This window comes from Streptopelia decaocto (assembly GCF_964273445.1).
Source record: "Streptopelia decaocto genome assembly, chromosome: 7".
Taxonomy (NCBI): Eukaryota; Metazoa; Chordata; class Aves; order Columbiformes; family Columbidae; genus Streptopelia; species Streptopelia decaocto.
Window position 1 is genome coordinate 47,860,423 of NC_138661.1, and position 22,310 is coordinate 47,882,732.

General features: G+C 47.0%; 2 protein-coding genes across 2 annotated transcripts in view; both read left to right on the plus strand.

Moving 5' to 3' along the window:
• Positions 1-9,333, plus strand: part of PAMR1 (peptidase domain containing associated with muscle regeneration 1) — an 80,240-nt gene extending 70,907 nt beyond the window's left edge. The window contains exons 10-11 of the mRNA XM_082058528.1: positions 6,772-7,067; positions 8,313-9,333. Of these exons, the coding sequence (XP_081914654.1) occupies positions 6,772-7,067; positions 8,313-8,849 (833 nt within the window). The 3' untranslated portion in view covers positions 8,850-9,333. The remainder of the gene's footprint in view (positions 1-6,771; positions 7,068-8,312) is intronic.
• A 7,802-nt stretch (positions 9,334-17,135) lies between these two features.
• Positions 17,136-22,310, plus strand: part of SLC1A2 (solute carrier family 1 member 2) — a 93,436-nt gene continuing 88,261 nt past the window's right edge. Inside the window, exon 1 of the mRNA XM_082058115.1 lies at positions 17,136-17,162. The gene's annotated coding sequence lies outside the window, so the exon portion shown is untranslated. The remainder of the gene's footprint in view (positions 17,163-22,310) is intronic.

Consider the following 22,310-nt stretch of genomic DNA (forward strand, 5'->3'; position numbering starts at 1 on the left):
CTCTTCACAGTATCACAGTATCACAGTATGTTTGGGATTGGAAGGGACTTCAAAAGATCATCTAGTCCAATCCCCCTGCTGGAGCAGGAACGCCTAGGTGAGGTCGCACAGGAACATGTCCAGGTGGGTTTTGAATGTCTCCAGATAAGGAGACTCCACAACCCCCCTGGGCAGCCTGTTCCAGTGCTCTGTCACCCTCACTGAGAAGAAGTTTTTTCTCAAATTTAAGTGGAACCTCTTGTGTTGCAGCTTGATCCCATTACCCCTTGTCCTATCATTGTTTGCCACCGAGAAGAGCCTGGCTCCATCCTCATGGCACTCACCCTTTATATATTTATAAACATTAATAAGGTCACCCCTCAGTCTCCTCTTCTCCAAACTAAAGAGACCCAGCTCCCTCAGCCTTTCTTCATAAGGGAGATGCTCCACTCCCTTAATCATCTTCGTTGCCCTACGCTGGACCCTCTCCAGCAGTTCCCTGTCCTTCTGGAACTGAGGGGCCTAGAACTGGACACAGTATTCTAGAGATGGGGTCTCACCAGGGCAGAGTAGAGGGGAAGGAGGACCTCTCTCGATCTACTAACCACCCCCCTTGTAATACACCCGAGGATGCCATTGGCCTTCCTGGCCACAAGGGCACAGTGCTGGCTCATGGTCATCCTGTCGTCCACCAGGACCCCCAGGTCCCTTTCCCCTACACTGCTCTCTAATATGTACTTTCCCAACCTGTACTGGAACCTGGGGTTGTTCCTGCCCACATGCAGGACTCTACACTTTCCCTTGTTAAATTTCATCAGGTTATTCCCCGCCCAACTCTCTAGCCTGTCCAGGTCCCACTGGATGGCAGCACAGCCTTCTGGCATGTCAGCCACTACTCCCAGTTTGGTGTCATCAGCAAACTTGCTGACAGTACACTCTATTCCCTCGTCCAAATCGTTAATGAATATATTGAATAATATTGGCCCCAGTACTGACCCCTGAGGCACTCCACTAGATACTGGCCTCCAGCTAGACTCTGCACCATTGACTACCACCCTTCTTGAATACTACCAGGCTAGGGGCTATGACTACCTCCCTGGGGAGCCTGTTCCCATGCTCCACAATCCTCTGGGTGAAGAAACTTTCCCTAATGTCCAACCTAAACCTCCCCTGGCACATTTTCCTCCCATTCCCTTGGGTTCTGTCATTGATCGCCAGAGAGAAGAGATCAGCACCTACCCTTCCTCCTCCCCTTGTGAGGAAGCTGTAGACTGTGATGAGGTCTCCCCTCAGTCTCCTCCAGGCTCAAGAAACCAAGTGGCTTTAGCCACTTCTCATATGGCTTCCTGTCCAAACCCTTCACTAACTTTGCAGCCTTCTTCTGGACACTCTCTAGTACCTTTATGTCTTTTTATACTGTGGTCCCCTAAACTGCAATCAGCACTCCAGGGGAGTCTGCACCAGTGCAGAATAGCGCAGGATAATCACCTCCCTTGATTGGCTGTAGTTGCCAGGGTGATCCTGTCACGGAGGCACCCCGAGGTTAGTTTAAGGGACAACAGGGTCCAAAACAACTTTTATTAAACCAGTGAGAAACAGGGTTTTAGCACTCCAAAAGTGACTTAAATACAGGTTCGGATATCAGTTGAGGAAAATTATTAAGGGGCAGAAACTAATACAACAGGTGGTCCACAGAGTGCATGCACATGGCTTCACCAAAACAATGCCGGAACCGTCTCTGGGTCCGGGAGGAGTACGCACTTGCGTGAACACAGTGCAGGATTATTTTTAAAGAGAAGCACGTACTCGTAGTGAGTACGGAAAGTGTACACTCGCAATTCTGCGAGGGTAAATTTATAATACACTCGCAATCCTGCGAGTGTTAATTTACTTACACGTGCAAATGTGCACGGAATATTACATGTGCTTATGTGGAAGCATGGGAGGAAAATACACTCGCGACTGTGCGAGGAAATAATTTATACACGTGCTCGTATTGAGCACGGAAAGTTACACGTGCAAATGTGCACGGAAAGTTACACGTGCTTATGTGGAAGCACGGGAGGAAAATACACCCACGATTATGTGAGGATTAATTTTACGCGTGCTCATATTGAGCACGAAAAGTTACACGTGCATATGTGCATGGAAAGTAAATACACTCGCAATCCTGTGAGGGTCCTTTTACTCACATGGCATTGGGCGTATGCGCCCTGGGGCATTGCAAGGGGCATGAAGGAGGGTGGAGAGTTTCCTTCCTTTTGAAACACGGGTGACAGCAGAGATAGTTTATCCAAAATCTTCCCTTGCTAGCAACCTGAATGAAAGCTACTGCAATGCAGGGGGACACTCTTAGGGAATAGTCCTTGTTACACCTCCAGGACTTGTATTTGATACTGAAGGCCAGTTTGTAAGTAACATTTAGGCACCTATTTGCTCTTTTAGTTACTAGGCTTATATAATAATATCTTAGCCTTGTTGGCTAAATTGCCTGTGATAACATAAAGGTTGGAGGTACCTCTGAAGACACCCACCTAAAGCCTCAGGCACTCATAGCTGAGTCTATGATGACAGGCATGACCAAGCAGAGCACTGCTGTTTGGGTGTGTAGCTGTAGCTGTTCAGACCATTCTTGTTCTTCAAGGTCCAAGAATCTTCTTATTCCAGAAAACACTGCCATCACTGTGAATACCTTTTTATCACAGTGGTTTCCTTGCCCTTTCCTGTACAAGATCTGCTGTAGCATTTGCATGTATTTGTTCTCTGCTTTGAGAGTCTTTCTTTAAAAAAAATAATTTTTAACCCAAACCTGAACACTCTAAGCACGTCTTCTAATTTCTAGCTATGAAAATTGCAACCATGCTCCTTTTTTCACCTAAAATGCAGAGCCTGCCAGGACTAGATAGTAAAAGTTCTCAGGGGCAACAAAGACAAGCAAGCATGCTAGACATCACCATCTCCCACAGGCATGACCTGTGTAAACATACACCACCCCCAGGAAGTATTTTTTTCAGAGAGCCCTAGAATCATCGAATGTCCTGAGTTGGAAGGGACTCACAAGGATCATCAAGTACAACTCCTGTCCCTGCATAGGACAGCCCCAAGTTTACATCATATGTCTGAGGGCGTTGTCCAGTATCTTCTTGATTACTGCCAGGCTTGGGGCCATGACTGCCTCCCTGGGGAGCCTGTTCCAGTGCTCCACTACCCTCTGGGGGAAGAACCTTTTCCTAATGTCCAACCTAAACCTTCCCCGGCACATCTTCCTGCCATTCCCTCGAATTCTGTCATTGGTTGTGAGAGAGATCCGCGCCTACCCTTCTTCCTCCCCTTGTGAGGAAGCTATAGGCTACAATGAGGTCTCCCCTCAGTTTCCTGTTATCCAGGCTGAACAAACCAAGTGACTTTAGCCGCTCATACAGCTTCCCCTCTGAACCCTTTACCAACTTTGTAGCCTTCTTCTGTACACTCTTCAGTAGCTTTATATCCTTTTTATAGTGTGGCATCCAGAGCTGCACACAGTGCTCCAGGTGAGGCCACACCAGTGCAGAGTAGAGTGGGACAATCACCTCCCTCGCCTGGCTGGCAGCGCTGTGCTTGGTGCACCCCAGGACACAGTTAGCCCTCTTGGCTGCCAGGGCACACTGTTGGCTCATGTTCAACTTGCCGTCAACCAGAACCCCCAGATCGTTCTCCACAGAGCTGTTCTCCAGCATCTCATCCCCCAGCCTGTATGTACAGCCAGGGTTGCCATGTCCCAGGTGCAAAATCTGGCACTTGCCCTTGTTGAACTTCATGCGGCTGGTGATTGCCTAGGTCCCCAATTTGTCCAGATCTCTCTGAAGTTCCTCTTTTGTGTCACTGGCAAACTTACTTAGTATTCCCCCAAGTCCTGTGTCTAAGTCATTTACGAAGATATTAAAGAGTACTGGCCCTAAGATGGATCCCTATGGAACCCCATTAGTGACTAGTCACCAGCATGGCATAACCCCATTTAATAGAATCTTTTGAGCCCAGCCCGTCAGCCAATTACATGTGCATATGTGCATGGAAAGTAAATACACTCGCAATCCTGCGAGGGTCCTTTTACTCACACCCGTGGTGGCAAGGCAAGCGGAGTCTCCATCCCGGGGAGAGGGCTGTCGGCAGCAGCATCTTGCTCATGCTCTGAGAGACCCGCAACAATGGGCGGAGTCTCGACGAGAGTCCCGTTTTTATATTGTCTGATCAGATCTGACTGCAGGCATTCCAGAAGCTTCTCTGCACCCCCACACTGGCTGTGGAGTGCCCCTGAAGCCTCCAAACATCCCCCACACTGGCCGCAGGCACCCAGCGGCTCACTGGCGCCTCGGCACTCCCTTCTCCTAATGGTCCTGGCCAGGGTGCTCTGAGGCCAAACAAAAGAAGCTGTTAGCCTCAAACAGCAGAGAGGGAGATGTGCCTACTCCTTCCATACTGAAGGAGGGAGGGGGAGAGAGGGGCGTATGCATCCTGCCACAGATCCCTGTTGCCCTTCTTGTAGACTGGGATGCTTGTCAGCTTCCAGTCACCAGGGACCTCTCCAGATTCCCAGGAGCATTGAAAAATCGCAGAGAGAGATCTTGCTATGACATCAGCCAGCTCTTTAGGTACCCTTGGATTAATCCCATCAGGCCCCATTGACTTGTAGGGATCTAGCTGGAGTAGCAAATCCTGTACAAGTTCTAGATTGACCAGGAGTTTATTGTTCATGCAGCTATGGTTCGCTAGCCGAGGGCTATGGGCGCCCTCCAGTCCATCTTCAGTGTTGAAGACCGAGGTGAAAAAAGCATTAAATATCCTTGCTTTGTTTATATCCCTGTTAATAAGGTGACCATGCTCATCGAGTAATGAGCCAATGTTATTTCTAGTTTGCCTTTTGCCATTAACATATCAAAAAAAGCCTTTTTTATTGTCCTTCACAGTACTGGCCAGCTTCAATTCTAATTGAGCTCTGGCCACACGAATTCCTTCCCTACAGTGGTGAGCAGCATCTCTGTAGTAGTCCTCCCATGATGCCTGACCTTGCTTCCACTGACCATATAATTTCTTTTTTCACCGTATTTCAAGAAGAAGATCCTTGCTCAACCAAGCTGGATTTATGCCTCACCTGCTAGATTTTGAGCCTTTTGGAATTGCCTGGTCCTGTGCTTTTGGTAGGTGGTACTTAAAAAGTGACCAACAGTGATGGACCCCAGCACCTTCAAAAGCTTCTTCCCAGAGAATCTTACTAAGTAGTTCTCTGAACAACCTGAAGTCTGCTCTTCTCCTATCTAGAGTTTAGGCCTTGCTGGCAGTTTTCCTCCTATTAGCACAGATTTTGTACCTGACTGCTTCGTGGTCACTGTGGCCAAGGCAGCTACCAATTGCCACTTCTCCCATAAGACCCTCTCTGTTAGTGAGTAGCAAATCTAGGAAGGCACCTTTCCTGGTCAGTTCCCTTGGTACCTGTACCAAGAAGTTATTGTCCAGATGCTTTAGGAATCTTCTGGACCTTTTGGTGCCAGCTGTGTGATATTCCCAGTTGTCATCTGCCACGTTGAAGTCCCCCATAAGGACAAGGGCAGATGACTTGGAGGCTTTGCTTAGTTCCTTAAAGAATAACTCACCAGAGTTGTCATCCTGGCTGGGTGGCCTATAGTAGACACCCACAACGACTTCTGCTTTATTTTTCTGTCCCTTAATCCTTACCCAGGGGCTCTCAACTTTGCCATGGCAAACTGCCAGCTCCATGCATTCCAGCCCCTCCGCTACATGCAGTGCCACCACCCCGCCTCTCCTACCCTGCCTATCACTTCTGAATAGCCTGTAGCCACCCATCATGGCACACCAGTTACAGGACACATCCCACCAGGTTTCACTAATGCCAGTTATATCATATCCCTGGGACCGGGCCAAGGCTTCTAATTCATCTTGCTTTTTCCTCGTGCTACGTGCATCAGTGTAGCAGCACTTCAACTGTGGTTGATTGTGCCCTTCACCTCATGGCACAGTTTGAGGAATCTCACTGTCATGTGTCTCCTCAAGCTTTGGTGTGCCATCCCACTGCTCATCACTGACTGGCCTGGTACTGTCCCCTTCCCCTTCCAAATTAGTTTAAACTCCTATCAGTCAGCCTTGCTAGCCCCTGAGCAAACACCCTTTTCCCTTCTGTGTGAGGTGCATCTCACTGGATGTCAGAAGATGTGGTGAAGAACTGACCATCCTATGGTCAAAAAACCCAAATTTCCATCCCGTTGATGACACCGGTCATGGAGCCATGTATTGATTAGTTGGGCCTGCCTGTTCCATTCTATATTCCTGCGTGCTACTGAAAGGATGGATGAAAAAAAAAACACCTTAACAATTAATCAGCTGCCCCAAAGCTCTGAAATTCCTTTTGATTGTATTAAGACTTCTTTTTGCTACCTCTTCCCTGACAACATTAATGACCAACAGCGGGTAATAGTCAGGGGACCTTTACCAGCCTGGGGAGATGTTGAGTAGCATATCTTACCCTGGTCCCAGGGAGGCAGCAGACTTTCCTGTGGGTTGGGTTTGGTTGGCATATTGAGCCTTCTGTTCCTTTCAGAAGGGAGTCACCTATGACAGTTACCCTTATTTTTCTCTTTATGTGTGTGATTCTAATGGGTTTGTTGGGTTTCATGTGGGGTTTAGGTTGCCTAGAGGAACCTGCCTTCCCAGAAGAGTCTTCATCAGCAGCATCAGCTGCTTGCCTGTCTAATTCCAGGGCCTCATAGCTGTTGTGTACGTATTGTGTTCGTGTTTCCTCAGTCTGTGGAAAAGCAGAAAACATCACTCTTCAGAAGACAGTGACCTCTATCAGGTGGCCCTGGCAAGCTGCAATCTATCGGATGGCCAATGGGGTGAAGGAGAACAGTCTCCAGAAAGGGGGCTGGATCCTTATCTGCAGCGGGGCCCTGGTGAATGAGCGCACTGTGGTGGTGGCAGCTCACTGTGTCACTGACCTTGGCAAGATCATTGTGCTCAAGACAGCAGAGCTCAAGGTAGTTCTGGGGAAATTCTACAGAGATGATGACAGGGATGAAAAGACCATCCAGAACCTGCGGGTAAGTCTTGTGGGAGCAGAAAATGATGAGCAAAGACAGATGCTGATCACATCTGTCTTGTACAGGGAGAAAAAGCTTAACCTTTATTGTTTTACACACTGTTCTTTGAAATGTGTATCTAAAGACCCAACTGATAGGACTGTCGTGGCACAAGGAGGGCACATGCCATATTTAGTTTATGAAATTCCCCTGTCACTGTCCAACTCATATGTTCACCCCCTAACACAGATCACTAAGAAAACAGCTCAGGTTCCATGAGTCATACTTGAGTGATATTGTCAGAAAAAAAAAAAAAAAAAGGTAGAAAGAGATGCCAGCTGCTGTCAAAAGTGATCAGTATAATTTATGAGGGAAACACTTGTGCTCTAGATGCTGCTTTGACACCATGAGCACATTTCACATCTCAGGGCTTTATAGCTCTAAACTCAAAATAAGTTTATGTCTGACTCCAGCTCAAAAAATAGCACCTCAGGCTCACCAGAGGGGTTTGTTTTTTTCAAGTAGAACTGGAAAGGTTGAAGTCAAAATGAGGAGAAATACAGCAATTTTGTCTGTGTGTCTGTTTCTGGAGTGGGGGTATGTGAGTTAATTAATGGATTTTATACAAAAAATCATAGTTAATTTGATTCTTTTTCCCTCCCCCTATTTACAGCTTCTTTCTCTAATTCCAGATTTTTCAGATTTTCCTGTAAGGAAATATATTATTTTTTTACAAATTTTCCTTTTAGGAATCCTATCTGTTCTTGTAGTGTTTCATCAAGGTACCTAGCAGTAAAGGTTTGGCCCCAACATTATGTAATGTATTTTTTGGTGGGAAGATGGTTGAATTTCAATAAGAAGATAACATTTTAATTCAAAAGGGGAGTGGGCCTTCAAAATCTACGCGCTTAAGATGACACAACAGGTAAACAAGTAAAATCTTTTCAGTAAACAGTAGAAAAACTTGAACTGCACATTAACTTCTCATTTTCCTGAAAATATCCTTGACTACTTTTCATTACAAAGAGTTTCATGCAATAAAATCTGTCCTGAAACCCAAGACAAAAAAAAAAAAGTCAGAAGATGCTTCATCTTTTCACACGTTTCTCATTTCAGTGAGCACTATGGTGAAATAACAGTTTGTGAGTGAAGGGTAGAGATTAAGTATGCAAAATAAACTAACATGCATTATAGTAGTATGGAGAGTGCTGCTGACTTGCCATTGCTATTAACTCTACAATTCTTCCTACTCTGTTTCGTCCCTAGATTTCTGCCATCATAGTGCATCCCAATTATGACCCTATATTACTTGATTCTGACATAGCCATCATAAAACTCTTGGACAAAGCCAGAATCAGCAGTCGTGTTCAACCCATTTGCTTGTCATCTTCTCATGACTTGACTTCATCCGCAGAGTACTTAAAAATAATGGTTACTGGCTGGAAGGTATTGGCTGACATTAAAGATCCCGGATACAAGAATGACACAATCCGCATGGGAGCTGTTCAGATGGTGGACTCACTGTTGTGTGAGCAACAGTATGAAGATAATGGGATACAAGTCAGTGTCACTGACAGCATGTTCTGTGCCAAACAAGACCACACAGCCTTTTCTAATATCTGCCCTGCTGAGACTGGTGGGATTGCGGCCATAACTTTGCCAGGAAAAGCATCTCCTGAGCTAAGGTGGCACCTGATGGGATTAGTGAGCTGGGGTTATGATAAAACTTGCAGTCTAGAACTCTACAGTGGCTACACCAAAGCTCTTCCCTTCAAAGACTGGATTGAGAAGAACCTGAAATAGAAAGCTTTGTCTGGAAATGGCATTTTATTACTATCATATCCATTTCAGTCTCTGCTGCTTTAGGCTTCTCATCGCAGTGATGAGCCATATCTGGGATAAGGTTAAGGCAGACAGCCTGGTTTTTGTCCTAGGATCAGATGTTCCATCAGGCTACTTTTACTTAACCCATGACAGAATGTCCTAGTGCATGAGAAGTTTTGCCATATTTTCCCTGTCTCCCCTGGTGGTAAGACGATGCTCTGCTTCTGAGTTTGACATACAGAAACAGGACAGCAAATCTGACTGAAATTAATCTGTAGTGTGGAGTCCCCTAGAGAAACTGATGGTAAGTCTCTCCCAAAGACTTGTGTGACTGAGTGGATTAGGACGCTGGAAAAAGTAGCCTGAACTCATTACAATGAATGAGCTTGTTATGGTATATTCTGTTTGTATTGCCATAGTACAATGTAATCTTTTTCCCTTCCAAGTACTTTACACATTTAAATAAAACATGGTTTGTTTTTTGTTTGGGTTTTTGTTTGGGTTTTCTGGCAGAAGGCCTGGCTGTGAGAGGACACTGCTGTGTGCCAGCCCTGCACACGCACACTGTTTATCCATACACTGGTGTTTGAATCTGTGGCCACTTTTGTGGGCATGTTTTTGAGGGAAGGTTTAGAAGAAGAATTAAAACTTCCAGTCTTGCCCTGAGGAGATCACCTTTCTATCTGCAAAGGCTGTTCTGAGGCCAGCTGTGTCACAGCAGTGCCCATTGCCTGTCCCTGCCTGCGCTCACAGGACTGACACACAGCAGGATGGTGACCAAGCTGCCAGAGCACTCAGGCCTTGCACCAACACAAGGGATCAGAAGGAGAGTGTGGGAGTGGAACGAGAGCAGCTCTGGAAGACCAAGCACTTCTCTTTTAACCTACATACCCTTGTCACACTCTAGGAACTCTCTACTGCTCTAGTCTGTTTACATGTGACTCTCACTTCGGACTCTTCAGGCACACTGAAAGGCAGAATTAGCACAAAATTTGATTACTACATAAATAACAAGACTTTTTTTTTTTTTTTTTGTCTCAATACATCCAGTGATGCTATTGTAGATTGTTCATTGTTGCAATGAAATGTACAGGGGAGTTCTCTCCCACCTTATATTCTGATGAAAACCTGAAACATACTTTTAAAAACATTTTTTTCTATGTGGATTATTTCAAAGACCCATGAAAACCCCAGGAAAACTTCTGGTTTCCATCAGTTCACATAATTCTGTGGTAAAAAAACACCTCTGTAGCTTTTCAGGGTGAAGAACAACATCCAGATCTCACACTTAGCAGAGGCTTTTCTTGACTGGACTGTTTGACATCAAAGTGTAAGATCAGGCATGTTGTCGAGTGGAGAGACTTTAGTCTCCTCATGGTTCTTAATCACTGCTCTTTCACTAAATCATTCTCTCTTCAGCTCTGGCCCAAGTCTAGAGGTGAGCCCTTGAAAAAGTTGGAGAGGAGGCACAGGGGAATGCCTGCCATCAGTAATGACTCCTGAATAAGTCATCTACGACATCCTGGAATTTGTAGGACCTCCAAGTTATTACAGTGCCCAACACAGCTCACAGGAATAGCTGGACATGAAGGCTGTGGATCTGATGAAAGAATTCAGGACTCTCACCAAGAAGGACTTGGATCCTGAAGTCATTTTCTGCCTAGCCTATTGCATGGCTATAGCAATTATAAGCTAAAAAGTCTGATTTCAGATCTGATTCTCTGGTGCTGTGAAAACTTGTTAAGAGTTTCTTAGCATTCAGTAGCTTCCACCTACTTTTGAATTTGAAAACTGCTGTTAATAGGGCAATTAGTACTGGAGGTCATTCCTTGTAATTTATTTATTGCTTTCCTGTGCAGTAAGACTTAATGTGTTATGCCTTTGCACTTTTATTGTTTTCACCAGCAATAGGACAGGTTGATGTTGCTTAAACCAAAAGCTTTAAGGCTACAAGCAAAGCATATTGCTCTTTATCTTGTTTGCTTGTCTCCTTCTGCCAGGAGATTATGCTTGCTGACAAACTGCATGGCAACAACAGCAACATAAATTCTGAGTTAAATGTGAAAAATAAGATGTGTTTCATTCCTTTGCTGGGAGAAACATGTGCCAGTGAATGTGTGGTACTCCCACACTGACAGAAGGAGAATCATAGAATCATTTTGGTTGGAAGAGACTCTCAGGATCATTGAGTTCAACCACAACCTAACTCTAAAACTAAAATCAGGAAATTAGGTGACATTTTTTGAGAAGGGTAAACTTGCAGAAAGTCAATATGTGTTTCTTCCTAGCACTATCAACACAGCATGAAATCACAAGGGAATATAATGTTTCATTGGAACCAGACCTGTTGTGGCAGGTGTACTCCTCCCCCCCACCTTCAACAGCTCCAGAAATTTATTGACTGGTAAACCACGCATTTTGCCTATGCTCACATACACGCCTTGGTTGACAGACAGGGCCCTTAGCCAATGAAGTGCCTTGGTCCAGAGAAGTTTCTAGACCACTGATCATATATGACTACAGATCAGATTCAACCTAGGGTATAAGTGTAGTCTTGCAGGGGGCCACTTTGAGCCAGTTCCACCGCACCCATGGAGCAGCAGGTCTTCAGTTGGGGGCTCACCCCCATAGGCTGGGATACCATGTAAGGAAACTCCTCAAGGCTGAGAGCACACATATTATAGGTAAGTGATGATGCATTTTGAATCCTCCTTCCAAAGTTTAGGGATCGCCTGAGTTGGTTGTGAAGGAATTAAATTCCACCTCCTATTCTCAGAGGGTTGTGATCAATGGTGCAGAGTCTGGCTGAAGGCCTGTAGTTAGGGCGGTTCCCCAGTGATCAGTATTAGGTCAAGTCCTGATCAACCGGTTCATCAATGACCTGCATGAAGAGACTGGGTGCACCTTCAGCAGTTTTGCTGATGATACCAAACTGGGTGGAAGGGTTGACTCACCAGAAGACTGTGCTGCCATTCAGCGAGACCTGGACAGACTGGAGGACTCAGCAGAGAAGAACCTAACAAAGTTCAACAATCTCAGAATCACAAAATGTTAGAGATTGGAAGGGACCTCAAAAGATCATCTAGTCCAATCCCCCCACCAGAGCAGGAATGAGGTTACACAGGAATGCATCCAGTTGGGTTTTGAATGTCTCCAGGGAAGGAGACTCCACAACCCCCCTGGGCAGCCTGTTCCAGTGCTCTGTCACCCTCACCGTGAAGAAGTTTCTTCTCATATTTCAGTGAAACCTCCTGTGTTCCAGTTTACACCCATTGCCCCTTGTATTATCATTGGTTGTCACAAAGAAGAGCCTGGCACCATCCTCGTGACACTCACCCTTCACATACTTATAAACATTAATGAGGTCACCCCTCAGCCTCCTCCAAGCTAAAGAGATCCAGCTCCCTCAGCCTTTCCTCATAAGGGAGATGCTCCACTACCTTAATCATCTTTGTGTCTCTGCGATGGACTCTCTCCAGCAGTTCCCTGTCCTTCCTGAACTAGGGGCCCAGAAATGGACACAATATTCCAGATGTGGTCTCACCAGGGCAGAGTAGAGGGGGAGGAGAACCTCTCTCGACCTACTAACCACACCCCTTCTAATACACCCCAGGATGCCACTGGCCTTCCTGGCCACAAGGGCACAGTGCTGGCTCATGGTCATCCTGCTGTCCACCAGGACCCCCAGGTCCCTTTCATCTATGCTGCTCTCTTATACTGGAACCTGGAGTTGATCTTGCCCAGATGCAAGACTCCACAGTTTCCCTTGTTATATTTCATTACATTTTTCCTGCCCAACTCTCCAGCCTGTCTAGGTCTTGCTGGATGGCAGCACAGCCTTTAGCATGTCAGCCACTCCTCCCAGTTTGGTGTCATCAGCAAACTTGCTGACAGTGCACTCTATTCCCTCATTCAAGTCATTGATGAATATATTGAATACTACTGGTCCCAGTAGCAACCCTTGAGGGACTCCACTAGATACAGGTCTGCAACTAGACTCTGCCCCATTGACCGCAACTCTCTGGCTTCTTTCCTTCAGCCAGTTCACAGTCCACCTCAATATCCGATCGTCCCCTTGGTGAAGCCATGTTGACTGCCCCTAGTGACCCTCTTATTCTTGATATGCCTTGAGATGGCACCAAGAATAAGTTGTTCCATCACCTTCCCAGGGATGGAGGTGAGGCTGACCGGTCTATAGTTACCTGGGTCCTCCTTCTTGCCCTTTTTGAAGACTGGAGTGACATTTGTTTTCCTCCAGTCCTCAGGCATCTCTCCTGTTTCCCAAGACTTGGCAAAGATGATGGAGAGTGGCCTAGCAATGACCTCAGCCAGCTCCCTCAGCACCCGCAGGTGCATCCCATCTGGACCCATGGATTTATGGATGTCCAGATTGCCTAACTGCTCCCTAGCCCAGTCCTCATCAACTGAGGAAAACTCCTCCATTGTCCTGCCTTCCTCTGGGGCCTCAGCGGTACGGTGCTCCTCAGGACAGCTTCTGGAAGTGTAGACAGAGACAAAGAAGGCATTCAGTAACTCTGCCTTCTCTGTATCTTCTGTCACCAGGGCACCCACCTCATTGATCAGTGGGCCTACATTGCCTCTAGTGTTAGTTTTATCTGCCATGTATTTGAAAAAGCTCTTTCTGTTGTCCTTGACCCCTCTCGTCAGGTTTAATTCTAAGGAGGCCTTAGCTTTCCTAGTTGCCTCCCTACCCCCTCTGACAACAGCCTTATATTCTCCCCAAGTGGCCAGCCCTTCCTTCCATGATCTATAAACTCTCCTGTTCCACTTGAGCTTACCCAGCAGCTCCCTGTATAACCACACAGGTCTCCTGGCTCCCTTCCTTGACTTCCTACATGTCAGAATGCTCTGATCTTGAGCTTGGAAGAAGCAGTTTCTGAATACTAACCAACTATCTTGGGCCCCTTTACCTTGAAGCATCCTTGCCCATGGGATCTCCCCTAGCAATTGCTTGAAGAGGCAAGTATAGGGTCCTGCATCTGGGCAGGAATAACCCTAGGCACCAGTACAGGTTAGGGGTTGACCTGCTGGAAAGCAGCATTGCAGAGAAGGACTTGGGAGTTCTGTTTGACAACAGGTTGACCATGAGTCAGCAATGTGCCCTTGTGGCCAAGAAGGCCAACAGTATCATGTGGTACATTAAGAAGAGTGTGACCAGCAGGTTGAGTGAGGTTCTCCTTCCCCTCTACTCTGCCCTGGTTAGGCCACATCTGGAGCACTGTGTCCAGTTCTGGGATCCTCAGTTAAACAAGGACAAGAAATTACTAGAGGAAGTCCAGCAGAGAGCTACAAAGATGATTAGGGGCCTAGATCATCTTTCATATGAGGAGAGACAGAGAGAGCTGAGTTTGTTTAGCCTGGAGAGGCTGAGAGGGGATCTTATCAACGGTTACAAAAATCTTAAGGGTAGATGTCAAGAGGATGGGACCAGACTCCTTTCAGTGGTGCCCAACAATAGGATGAGGGCCAATGGGCACAGACTGAAACGTAGGAGGTTCCATCCAAACATGAGGAGAAACTTCTTTACTTTGAGGGTGCCAGAGCACTGGAACAGGCTGCCCAGAGAGGTTGTGGAGTCTCCTTCTCTAGAGAGATTCAAAACCCACCTGGACACATGCCTGTGTGATCCGCCATAGGTGAACCTCCTTTAGCAGGTGGGTTGGACTAGATGATCTCCAGAGGTCCCTTCCAACCCTAACCATTCTGTGATTCTGTGAACCTGTAGTTTACTAAGTGTTTGTCAGAGAGTAAAGTGATTTTGATTATGAACACATTCTTGGTTTATCAGTGGTTAAACGATTTTGGTCAGAAAAAGATAAATTCCCCTTGGAGTTTGCTGTCTGCCTGGTTTGATTTTTGGTGTGCCTCCGCAGCACTTGCCCAGTCAGAGCTCTTACATGGATTTATTAAATGAGAGTCTCTACACTCTAATGGTAAGAGAAATTTCCTCCTAAACCAGAAATCATGAAGGTCTGTGAGCTTGTTCTTTTCTCAGTAACTGCATTGCTCTCCATAGCATTATTGTTCTCCACTGCTACAACTGAGAGGGAAGAAGTGACCCTAAGCTTTTTTTTCTGTCTCTGGGATTTGTCCACTAGAGAACTAGGTAGTCCACACAGATCTGCAAAAGTCTGTGTTAATTCCAGCTCTAACCCTCATTCTCCTTCTTTTACTAAAGATCAGCCATGCCTAGTATTTACTGATCCTCTAAGTCCTCAGTGTTAAATCCCATCCCCATTTGGCTTGAAATCACTCAGAGATCTGGGAACAAGTAGCTGAACATTTCTGGGATTTGGCAGCCACAATATTTCACTGGCTGTATGTGATACAAAAGTACATTCTTGAAGAGAAACTTGGAGCATTTCATGGAATGAAAATCACAGGAGGAGGTTGCTACAGCTGTGCATGCACAGCAGAATTCAATCCCCATTCTTTTTTATGGTCATGATGCTCTTCAAAGAAAACAGAAGCAAGAAAACAGCCAGGCTTCTCTCCTTCCCAGGATTCAAATTTTAGCATAGTCCTTTAGAGAAAGAGGAATTAGGTGTAGCATTTGGTTCTACTTCTGGACCTCAATGATGTTTGAAACCTATATTAAATTCTGGGTAATCTCTAAATGCAAACATAATGTTTTATTTCTATTGTGATATGACATATGTATTCACATGTACAAGTGAGCAGTCATATCAACATATCCAAGCATCTGTACCGTTACTAGTATTTGCAGGAATTATAAATCAGCTTGTCCATCCTGTCTGGCAGGCCAACTCACAGTAGTTCATACTTACTGCCTGAGCAGAACAGGAGTTAACATCTAATGCCAGTAATGAGAAAAAATAGGGGATGAATCTTTGAAAAAAAGTGTAAGCTGGAATCTCTAATCTCTTGGATAGCTAGGATCTATTTTTAAGATGCAAAACTGTTTCAAACATCTCTTTCTAAACAGGTGAGGATCTATGCCATCTGTTGGAGAAAGGGGTGTGAAACAGCACAACATGGATAGCAGCACATCTTCAGTCCTAGGAAAGAGCTATGCATTCTGGAAAGCCCATAAAGATATTGCTATGAAAAGAAGGGAGCAAAACAGTCTCTGTATTCTTACTCACTCCAATGGGTTTATACTTGACCCTTTGTATGCTTTTAGGGTTTGCAATGCATTAAATTACTCCCAAAAGCCAAGATGCTTAGCTGAAAAAGATCACTTGTAAGGAAATGGACATAGCAAAGTACATGCTTTTGCCAGGCATACCTTCAATGACTTTAATGGAATCACCCTGGTATCCCGTTTCTGTTGAAAACCTAGGTCCATGGTAAGATTACAAGAAAAAAAAATGTGTATTTGATTAGTACTAAGGAATGCATACTATGCTGCATCCTGTCATTTTTAAGGATCGGTACTGGAATCAGCTTGGTTGCAGGAAAGCTGTCTTGGTGAAGTGGATGTGGTGGGCAAGGTCAGTCAGCCTTTGCTCAGCTGTGCATCCCCTGCAACCTTGCAGATTATCATGGCAGGGAGCTTCCCACATGGCTGCTGGCTTTCTGTGCCAGCTCCTTGGTGCAGAAGGAACAGGCTATGGCAGAAACGTTTCCTCCATGTGAAATGGGACATCAGGTTGGTTAGACTTACATATAAAGACAGCACTGAGATTGGCACGCAAAGCCTCTACTGGGGGAAAATGAAGCTAAGGTGCATAGCAGTGTCTTGACATGGCATGAGTATCCCATGCCCCATCAGAAGAGTGTGGTTACTTAATGGTACAAGAACTTACTGCCCTATACTGCAAACATGGCCCAGCTGCAGCCTTGGGGCCAAGCAGGGGGCTGCCAGGCCAGCCTGTGGTTGGTAGCAAGATCTGGAAAATTACAGCATAAACTGTGCTGCGGTGAGAAGGCAAAGAAGCAAGTAGGAGAGGTCTCACCAGGACATCCCCATCCTTTCCTGTGAACTGAGCTGTCATGAGTCCTTGTCCAACCCTTCCTGCTCTGGAGAGGGGCCTGCTGGGGTGGCCGTGGCCAGGGTTGTATCCAGGCCGTGCCCTGGCTGTGTCCTCCCTCCCGCGTTCCCGGCGGCTCCTGCCCCAGCACGGCTGGAGCCGCCGCAGCGGGACTGGGGCGCGCACCAGCAGTGCCCTGCGTCCACGGCGGTAGGAGGCCCCGACCGCACCTCAGCTTCCTTCGATCCCACGGCCCGCCAAGCCACGGACACGCGCTGCGCCCCCAAGCGGTGCTGAGGTGCGGTGCCGAGGGGCGCGGAGGCGTCGGGCGGTGCAGGTAGGGACGCAGCGCGGGACGGGCCTGTGCCTGGGCAGTGCGAGCGAGCAGAGGGAGCGGGGAGGCGCAGGGGCCATCCGCAGGACGGCGGCCTCTTCCTGGGGCCACAGCGGCGCGGGGCTGAGCCAGACCTGGCACGCCCGGGCACTGCTCCGCGGTCAGGCTGAGCCTGCGGCACCGCCGCCGCCGGGCCTCCGCCGCAGTGCCGCCCCCGCCTCCCCGGCAGGGGGCAGCACCGCCTCGTGCCGCTACCGGTCCGAGGCCCAGCGCATTCGATGCGGCCGCGCCGCGCCCTGATAGTCCTTAGGGGCGGGCGGACCCGCTCGCCGCCCGCTGCGGCTTTTCGGTCCTGCTGCAGTGGGCAGCCACCTCCGTGCCGCTCCGGCAAGACGGCTTTCGCGAAAGGTTGAACGAGCCGGGCCGGGCCCGGCGAGGGGCGGCCGTCCAGCGCCGCGCCAGGCCGTACGGCCTCGGGAGGCTGCCGCCGCAGCGTGGCGGGGCAGGTGCCTCGGCTGCGGGGAGCACGGCCTGGCCAGGCGTGGAGGCGGTGGCGTGCCCCTCGACCAGACGGCCTGCGGAACCCTTCTCCCGCCTGAGTGCCGGCCTGTCCGCCAGGGGATATGAGGTGGCAGCCGGACACCTAGGGAGTGTGTGTGTGGATTCGCTCCTTGCCGTCCCTCCACGCCGGCTCCTCGTAGTCCCGGTGGGCGCTCTCTGTGCGGAGGGCCGGGCCTGCTCTGGGGACGCGGTGGTGGTCCGCGGCGAGCAGGGCAGGTCGCGGTCGGCAGTGCCCGGCCCTCCCCTTTCGAGGGGCTCGCTGCCCCCCTTTGCGGCCCCCCCGCTTCTGTCAAGGAGCGGTTGGGGGGATTTATAGGAGTACCAACGGCTCGTGATGTCAGCCCGTGCCTAAAATAGAGAGGGATAGACTGCAAATCCACGGCTCGAGGGCTAAAGCTTTCCAATCCAGCCTCCACCAACACCGTACTGATGTGAAGTCACCCCCATCTCTCGCACACGCACATACACGCACACGCACCCCACGGCGAGGGGAGGGCGCCGGGGATCGTAGCCCAGGTGCCAGCGCCTCCTCGCCCTGCCGGCCACTGCTGAGCGGCCTCGGGGTAGCAGCGCCAGCCCCCGGGGCACAGAGACCCCTCGTTGGGGCGGCGGCTGCGAGGTGGGGGAGAGCCGAGGAGCGGAGCTGCCGGATCCTCGCCCTACGGAGCCCCCAGGATTACAAGGAATTGCGTGCTCCTTCCCAGACGCAAGCGAGGGTTACCCCAAATAGCCAACCGCCTTCTCGCCCCACTGTCCAAAATAATCCCTTGGACTCCTGAGAAGACAGAGGGGCTTTCGGGACCATGACATCCACAGAAGGGTGAGGGGGACCGTCTCTTGGGAGGGAGGAACGGGAGGATGAGGGGGGGTTCCGGCATTGTGCTTTTAGTAACAGTTTTCTGTCGTCTGCTTCATTGTTAATCCTTGCCACTCGCCATTCCCTAATGGAATAATTAGGGAGCGAAAGGAAGCGAGAAGCAGACAAGCCCCATTTAGGAGAGGAAAAAAAGAATTTCAAATATGAGCCACTGGAAAGGTTTTGCTTTTCCTCCCATCACTTCTTTATTTAACTCCCGGAGGGCAGATCATACTTAAACCACCTGTCTGAAAGCAGAGTCCAAATGAATGGTTAACTCAGAGGTGCAGGCTAGAGCATCCTAATGATAATAATAATAACAACAACAATAATAATACAATTCAAAAAGAATCAAGAAGCTGTCCCCATACCCACCCCTTAAAAAGGCAATAAACAAATCCAACTTCTTGAGGAGTTTTGCAGTTTTGTGGCAAATGCATTACAGTGCTAGCAAGAGAAATGCTGGGAAGGGTGAAGAGTTATACAAGAGGCTTTAAAGAAAAGCAAACACAGTTCAGCCCTGTAGTGTCTTTGGAAGGAAACCTTTCTCCCTACCTGTGACAGGATTGCAATTTGTTGCTCTGGTGGGACTGTGGACTTGTGTGGTTTACAGAGTAACTGGTAGTAGGAAAGGAAAGAAGACATTTGTTTGATCTCTAGTTACCCTCTTATAATGCTAGCTAGTATTAGACTGTGTCTGGTGTGAGCTTCCCCTTTATCCCTGGATGTTGTCAGGTTGTATCAGCATGATCTGCTCTGGATAGGACTCTCTGAGGACAGAGTGCAAAAAGAAGCTCTGTTTATATTGCTTTCATGTCTCTCAGGCTAAAAGACTTAATGAGCTGATTTAAATAACCAGACACATGTCTGGGAGAGTGTGCACGCAAGTGTCCTGTTACCTGGATAAAGGAATGAACTGGCTGTCTGTGGAGTGGCCTCTGAGCAGTTGGCTTGGGAGGAGTGGAAGGCTAGAAAGTATTAGCTCTGGTTCCTTTAGGAAAAGGACAGTCCCTCAGGTCTGACAGAGGGCAAATCTGTGGGGGTCTTCTGGCTCTTCCCGGGACTGTGACAGAGGTAACTAATTTACCATTTGCTACTCCTTTGCCTTCATGGGGAATTTCTCCTACAAATTTGTACATTCCTGTTTTGGTAGCAGCCCAACAGTATAATCTGCTGTGTAGCATTTAATCTGACAATGAAATAATTTAACTAGATTCTGTCAACAAATAATTGGAGCCATGATGATGAAATTCTGAGATGGAGGAACCAGCCTATATCCTTAGGATTGCAGCTCTGTCTTCCCTGTCCTTTCTATATCCTTAGACTAACTCAACTTTCACTCCCCTCTGGCTGCTCCAGTCATTTGCTGTTTACATTCCCACATAAGGTGGCTCTAGAAGTCTGTGCTTATTTCGGACTGGTAGGGGAATGTGGGTTTTCATAAGAGGAGGCATAATAAGAGGTGGCTGTATTACATGGATTTGCCAACTTTGGGTGAAAAGAGGTTTTAAATGTGTGTAGAAAGAGAGGTGCTTTTAAAATAAGTTGACTGAACAGGTGGGCTAAAACAGAAAAAGAAAGGCTTCAATTGAGGAATACTTTTGCTTTTCTTACTGGACAGAGCTAAACTGTCAGGGTGAGAAAATAAACAAAACATTTAGGCTTTGATTTCAAACTTTTTAGGAAACTTACCTGGACTAAGACAAGCTGAAACTGTTTGTTTGGTATGATCCAACTAGTGCTCAGTGACAGCTGAAGAAGATGTAGAAAACAAGTTGAGTGGGAAGTGTTTCACGTGTCAATCCCTTTTTACCAGTGAGAACCTCTTCCAAAACTGAATTGTCATCTTTCTTTCCCCTCAGGTAAAAAGCTGAGGACAGAGGTAAGCTTTACACTCTGGTCTAAAGGTCAGCAAACTCAGACACCATAAAGATAATCAGAGAAAGTGAATACTGACTAGACCTTGTTAAAGAAAGGCTTTCCACCAGCACCAGCACAGTGGGAAAAAGGTATCAGAAAGTGCCTGTTGCTGCAAGCAGAGAAGTATATCTCAGGCACACACAGGTACATGGAGAAAAACCTGCTGGAGGTGGGGACTTTATGCACTCCAGGTTTATGTCTGATGTTCAGATAGGTACTTTGGTTGGGATCTGAAGTATATTAAGGGTTTATTTTGTTATGATAGAACTGCTCCAACCACAATAATTTTTGCCATGTGTTATTTCTCCTCTAACAGGGGAGCTTGCTTAAAATCTCCAAAGTGGAGATGTCAGAGGTGTGACGGGATACTTGGCAAACAACAAAAGGCCCCTATATATACATAGAGGAAGGAAAATCTGTATTCCATTGTTATAAAGTAGTGGTCATTTAGAGCCAGGATTTGCTAGGAAAGATTTTTTTGTCTGTGCTTTTCCAGTCATTACTTTTTTCTTTGAATGTCTTATTTGGTTAAGCTTATCCATGTATGGAAATTTGCTGCCCAAATCTTTCTGTTACAAAAGAATAGTGGACAATGTAAAGCTTCAGTCAGTTGAAAATGAGAAAGGAAAAGTCCCTCAACATGGCAAAATCAGACCCATGCATCCTCTGCGTCTACCTTGCTGTAGTTCCAGCTTTGGCTTACTGTTGAATACACTGTCTGTATCTTGACTGTTAAGTCTTCCTTTCACAAAGTCCCCTGATACAGGTTGCATTATCAAGATGGATTTTTGGTGTTTAGTTGGTGCTGAAAACAGAAAATAGCTAGTTCAAGGAGGAAGGGCTAGAACCGAGTATTAGTACTGTTCAGGGTTGCTTGTTTTTATGTTTTCTGTTTAAACATCCTGTGCTGGCCGTGACTGCAGACAGCGTGCTGCTGGGAGAAGTAGCCTTCTGATTTATGCCAGCATTGCTTTTTATGAGTCTTTAGCATGGTTCAAAGATCCAGTGACATTACTACATATTCACAGATTGTGATGTCTGTCATAGAACTTGGAATGCAGTAGGTTGAACCTATGGAGACTTACCATAGCAGAGCATTTAAGCATTTCCTTTACTTTTACTGGGTCTTAGAGGACCTAAAGATTAAATGAGATTGACTCTGATCCAGTTCATGCCCATGCTTGCCTTCAGACCTTTGAGCAAAGTCTTGGACACCTTGCTTCACATGGTTTTGTTATGGGTCTCATCTCTCTCTTCAGTGTTACTGTTTCAAAAGGGAAAGAATGCAATACCTTGTTACTTTTTGTTTGGTGGTTGGTTTTTTGTTTTGATCTTGTTTTTTAAAACCCACATTTGTATAAGCTAGAGATAGATTTTAGATGTTAAATCAGCATGTGACTTTGTAACTCGGATATTAAACATTGAGTGTTTTTTTATGTTATTTTACTTACTTGAGTGATGCTGTTTTAGATACTCTAAAAATCTAGAGATGCATTTGTATTTTGTATACCTTTGAAAAGTGGGAGTTTCAGGTGTGAAGTTTGGGTTTGTGTCTGTTCCTTCAAGAATGTAGCCACTAGGAGACACTATGACTGCATATATAGTAGTAAATTAAACAGAGGCAGAGCAGGTGTCTGAGCTGGGAGCTTAACCCTCTATGTGCAGGTCAGCCTCAGAGCAGTTCTGCCATGGTTTTGACATGCAGCTCTCTCCCAGTTCACAGGCATGATTAAGGAGTCAGCATGGGCCAGTGGCCATTCCCAGTGGGCAGTTTGGGTATTTTGGAGACTAGGCTCTTCCATTTCTCCTGGTCT